This window comes from Neophocaena asiaeorientalis, unplaced genomic scaffold, assembly GCF_003031525.2.
Source record: "Neophocaena asiaeorientalis asiaeorientalis breed wild unplaced genomic scaffold, Neophocaena_asiaeorientalis_V1.1 scaffold45, whole genome shotgun sequence".
NCBI lineage: Eukaryota > Metazoa > Chordata > Mammalia > Artiodactyla > Phocoenidae > Neophocaena > Neophocaena asiaeorientalis.
This window is the reverse complement of record NW_020174642.1, coordinates 12,057,760-12,062,999: the sequence shown is the minus strand read 5'-3', so window position 1 is coordinate 12,062,999 and position 5,240 is coordinate 12,057,760. Positions and strand designations below refer to the sequence as shown.

The following is a 5,240-nucleotide window of genomic DNA, read 5'->3' as shown; positions in this document are numbered from 1 at the left end:
CATTTCATAACTTCCATTTTAAATACTTGCATTTGAGAGGCACTGATTGCTTCTCACATAGAAAGAATTACATTTTCTTTCTTTTTTTTTTTTGACGCACCAGGTGGCTTGCGGGATCCTAGTTCCCCAAACCTGGGCCCTCGGCAGTGGAAATGCAGAGTCCTAACCACTGGACCACCAGGGAATACCCACCTTACCTTTTATTTTCTTTATTTATCAAAAAAAATTGTTTTTTTGGCTGTGCTCTGCGGCATGTGGGGTCTCAGTTCCCCGAGCAGGGATCGAACCTGGGTCCCCTGCAGTGGAAGCGTGGAGTCCTAACCACTGGACCACCAGGGAATACCCACCTTACCTTTTATTTTCTTTATTTATCAAAAAAAATTGTTTTTTTGGCTGTGCTCTGCGGCATGTGGGGTCTCAGTTCCCCGAGCAGTGATCGAACCTGTGTCCCCTGCAGTGGAAGCGTGGAGTCCTAACCACTGGACCTCCAGGGAAGTCCCTACATTTTCTTAATGGCTTTAATTATTAGATCATTTGACTTTGTAATTTTGAGGTTCAGTTTTCGAATGAGGAAGATGTCCTTTGTCAGCCTCTTCTGTGTTGGGAGAGGGACCAGGAGGGTTGGGTGCCCGGCGGAGGTGGTCCAGAGACAGGGACGAGGCCTGGGCCTGCCCATGCCCGCCGCCATCTGCAGGCTCCAGGCGAGCCGGGCACGTGCGGTCACCACCCACTTGTAGCCTGGATACTGGGTCTGCAACGTTAGCCGGTTTGTACTTTTCAGTAAAACTTTATAGAGACTTGTTTATTTGTAACAGGACTTAGTGTTTCTATCAGGTCAAGTCCCTAATGTTGACCGTTCCTTTGTTAGGGGAAGCTTGGGGAATAAGCGGGCTTGTTGGAAATCCACAGCTCAGCCTCTGTCCCCGGGTGCCCACCGACGGCAGGCTCGGGGCTCAGGCACCTCAGGGTGGTGTCCCTGGCGTGGGCGGGGGCAGCTCCAAGACCCTGGTGCTCAGCGGGGTGGGACCCCTTCCTGTGCCGTGAGGATACTCACTGCCCCCTCTGTGCCTGCAGCTGGAGATGGAGGACGAAGACACCATCGACGTGTTCCAGCAGCAGACGGGGGGGTCCGGGGCGGCCAGCTGCCTCTGGGGTGCAGCCCCTAGAGCCACCGTCCCCTCGTGTCACTGCGCTTGTGTTCGCTATTGAACAGTGAAGGTGTGACCATGCCCGCACCCGGGAGGCTCAGACACCGAGGACATTCCCCAGAAGGACTTTGCTCTCTGATGTACTTCAGTGCGGCCGCGGGGATGTCCACGGCTTCCCCCAGCCCATCACCCCGGTACCTCTGTTTGGGTAAAATGTATGGCGAGGGGTTTTGTTTTTGTTTTTACTTTCATTTTTGTTTTTCCTCCCTCCTATGACATTTCCCCCAAACTTGTGGCCTGAGTGCCCACTTTCCATCTAGGTGGGGCTCTTACCCCAGGTACCGGCCCCTACCCATTCCAGTCATGTAGAGAACTCGCGTCACTGCTCTGGGGGTGTTTCTGTGGGGTGAGTTTTGGGGACACAGTCGGGACGGGAGACAAACTTTCACGTATCGTTTCTTGCTGGCACAGGGTTTTTTTAATCCTAAATATTACAAGTGTAAGCTTTGTCAGAATATAGTAAAGTTGAAGGGAAAATACTGGACTGTTTCTTAAAAGGTAAGAAGTTCTTCAGTAACGTGGCCCCGCGTGGGGCCTGGGGCCCAGGACCCATCGCCACCCATGGCCAGTGATGCTGTTCAGGGGCAGTGAAAGTTGGCTTTTCCCCTTTTCCTTAACAGAGAAAAAAGTAATTCCCACACGTCTCACCTGGTAATAGTGCCGGGGCCTCAGATTTCTTCCAGTGTTTGCTTCTGATGAATGACAGTCTGTACGTAAAAAAGGAAGATAGAGTATTGCTGATTTTGCAATTAACGTTTTTGTGTAAAAGAGCTGCTTCAAAGTGTGGTTACGAGTGAAAGACGGCTCCGGGGTCTCCCCACGGACTGTGCTCTGCTCCCCAAGTTGGTATGGAGTTTACGTGTTACATGTGATTTCAGTTCTGTGAAGCATTTGGGGTCTGTCCTGGTTAAACTCCGAGAGTTGTCCTGTTGCCCTCGTGTGTGGCCCCACTGCAGCCGGATGGCCCGGCATTGCTTGTCGGGTCACCTGGGCCGCGCGACCACCGTCATCTCTTGTCTGGCTGGCATCTCGCTGAAGATGTCTCTGCCTTTCCTTTGTATTTTGCTCTTCGGGCACGGGTGGGATGTCTGCTGGCTCTGTTGTGTTTACTCCCGTTTGTACATTATTTGTTGTCCTTTACTACTGTCAACAGTAAATACAGTTTGGTATTCTGTCTCTCGGCTTGTATCCAGCACTGCGTATGGAGCTTGGGCGTTGTGTCACGTTCAGTATTTGCAGCGACCCTCCAGCGAGGCCACTCAGACTTCGATCTAAAGGCCGGTTCACCGCTGCCCCCCTTCCTGCGCCCGCGCAGGCTTCCCAGGCGGGTGGCGCCTCCTGCCGAGGACACCCCCTCACCCTCAGAACTCCCCTCCGTCCTCTCCTGGGTGTCCCGGCTGGAGGGTCGCCGTTACATCTGGGCTTCTCGATGTTTTTGGTGTTTGAGTATAAGACTTGTCCTTGGTGCAGTTGACAACCTACTCACTCACCTGTTGGAAACGGAAGCGAGTTGGCACTAATTTGAGAACTTCCCTGCGTGCCACGCTGTGACAGCACCAGGGTGCATCAGGCGAGGTAAGCACAAGTTGAAAGGTCAAGGGCAGCCGGGCAGGGGGCACTTGATTCACTTACAGCAGCGGCGGGAGGTGAAGGCGCAGCACAGCGACTGGGTCGTGTGCCAGGTGCCGCGGCGGGTGGCGAAGCCCGACCGGGCAGCCCCTGCACTTGGGCCGAGAGGGACATGCCGGGGTGCCTTAGGTTAGGAGCAGCGCTGTTTCCTCGGGGGCCTTAGAACGGTGCTGCTGACCGAAGAGCAGGCAGCGTCCTGGCGGCTGTCTTTTATCTTAGAAATGTGTGCGCATTGTGCATTCGGAATAATCTGTTGATATCGATGTTTTAAAAATAATGTGACCTGAACCCAACTCCCAGAATCTGTGGGTTAAACTGATGCTTCAGCTGGAGACAGGCCCTATTGATGCTGTTGTTGGTGCCCTGGGTCCCAGCCGGCACTTTCTCAGTTCCGGTACCGCAAGTCCCATGTCCCAGGACCCCTCAGTTCCAGGCGCACGGGCGATGCCAGCCTGGCTGTGCTGCACAGCACAGGTGGGGAAGCATGTGTTAATATTGGCTCTGCCACGAGACACAGGTTCCATGGAAAGGAACTGCAAAAAGGAGATCCTTCTTGTACCTCAGAACTTCAGTTCCCAAAGAAACTCGCTGGCCTGTCCAGTGGACCAAAGCCTCTAAGTATTGATCTCACACACCTGCTACTCAGAGCCCTGGGGATACCAGGACCGACTGACCGAGCAGAGAGTTGCCAGATTGAGTGAATAAAATACAGGGTGCCCAGTTACACTTGAATCTCAGAGAAGACGGGTGGAGGGGGCCTGCCTCCCTGAAGGCGAGGCCGTCCCACCAGCCACAGTGAGGTGAGAGCCTTCTGTTACGTTGAGCACCTCATGTTTTGGGTTTTTGTCACTTGAAACTAATCCTGGTACAAGCTGTGAATACACACACTGCTCTACAACAGGAAAGTGATGTGACAAAGACAGCAGTGACACAGACGTGGACGCAGCTAAGAAAATACCCAGCATCTGACAGGTGCTGTTGTCTGAGCGTCATAATGTTGATGACAATGCTTTTCATCACCCACACTTCCTTTAGGTGACCAAGTGGAGTTTTCCTTTAGCCTCCATGGGAACCACACCCTCTGACCCCTGACCGGCTTGGGGGGATGGGGTGTGGTTTGATTGCAGAGAGGGCAACTACTTGAACAGGTGAAGCGCATGAGTATTTGTGCAAATCCATTACTCTTTGGAACTGTCTAAAAGTACTGTGTTGTTCTTATAAATCACCATGGTCATTTGAAAAGACAGTGTCAGACTGAATTTTTGTGACACCTCTACCGCAAAATATGCACCATTGTGAGGTCTGTGCGAATTGTTTAATTTTATTCAGCTCGACAGATACCTCCTGCCACGTCCAGGTACTGAGGCTGCATCCAGGAGCACACGAGAAGAGAACACCCTGCCCTCATGGGACATGTTTCTGGTTACAGGAGACAGATGAGTTGTGTACTGTGCTAAAGAATTATACAGGACATTACATAGAAATTCTATAGAGGAGTACGTTGGGTATGTGTTGTGAAGATAAAAACTTTTCTTTTTTAAAAGGTGCACATATCCTTGCCACAAAGCACTAAATGTGCTGACTTCCTCTGAAGTAAGAATGGGGTTCTAAGAGGCATAAATAAATAGACCAACAGATAGATCAGTGGGCCAGTCAGTAGAACCACCATGAATGTTACGAAAAAAAGACTCGCCAGTCTAGTTATCCGATGCATATTACTCAGTGGAGACGCCAGAGCAGCAGCGGGGGCGGGGGGAGGGCGGTGTATGGCCCCTTGCTGGCCTCCTGAAGCAGTGGCCTGGGGGACTGCCAAGGGGGCCGTGGGGAAGTCTGGACCCGCTGCCTCCGGGAGCTGCTGGTCAGCAGGCTGGCGGTTGGGAGGGGAGCCCGTCCACACCTGGGGTGGGGGAGGGGTCTGGCCGCTGCTCTGCTCCCACCTCGAGCTCCCAAAGCTCCTCTCTTGGCCGAGTGGAATCCAGAACCACACCGACACGGCATAAAACCGCCACAATCGCCAATCTCACTTTTTCAAACCTAAAGCGGTGTGAGGGTAGCCACCGGGGCACCAAGTGTGTTCCGCGTGGATTCTCGCTCTGACTGCAGCTGGGCCTGAAAGTCGCCTCCTCTGAACTGCAGGGGTGACAGCGAGGGAGCCCCGACACCGTCCACGGTGTACCTTCAGCAAATAGTCTGAACGACATCTGCTCATCCGGCCCGCGAGTGGCCAGCCCTGCCCACCGCCCCCCTCGTCCGCCCTTCCCGCCGTCTCCATCCTCTGTCCACGATCCTCCATCCCCGTCCCCGCCGTCGGGGCCGCCCTGAGGCCACGAGGACGGAACAGGCGGTTCACACACACTCTGCGGGCGCTCGCTGCTCCGGGATCTTCTGCAGAGTTCCCTACCG

At 53.6% G+C, this 5,240-nt stretch overlaps 1 protein-coding gene across 1 annotated transcript in view; it reads left to right on the top strand.

The window, feature by feature from the left end:
* The window catches only part of SUMO3 (small ubiquitin like modifier 3), a 10,003-nt gene extending 7,619 nt beyond the window's left edge, over positions 1 to 2,384 (top strand). The window contains 2 exon segments of the mRNA XM_024758381.1: positions 1,075 to 1,126; positions 1,129 to 2,384. Of these exon segments, the coding sequence (XP_024614149.1) occupies positions 1,075 to 1,126; positions 1,129 to 1,166 (90 nt within the window). The 3' untranslated portion in view covers positions 1,167 to 2,384.
* Positions 2,385 to 5,240: the final 2,856 nt, after the last annotated feature.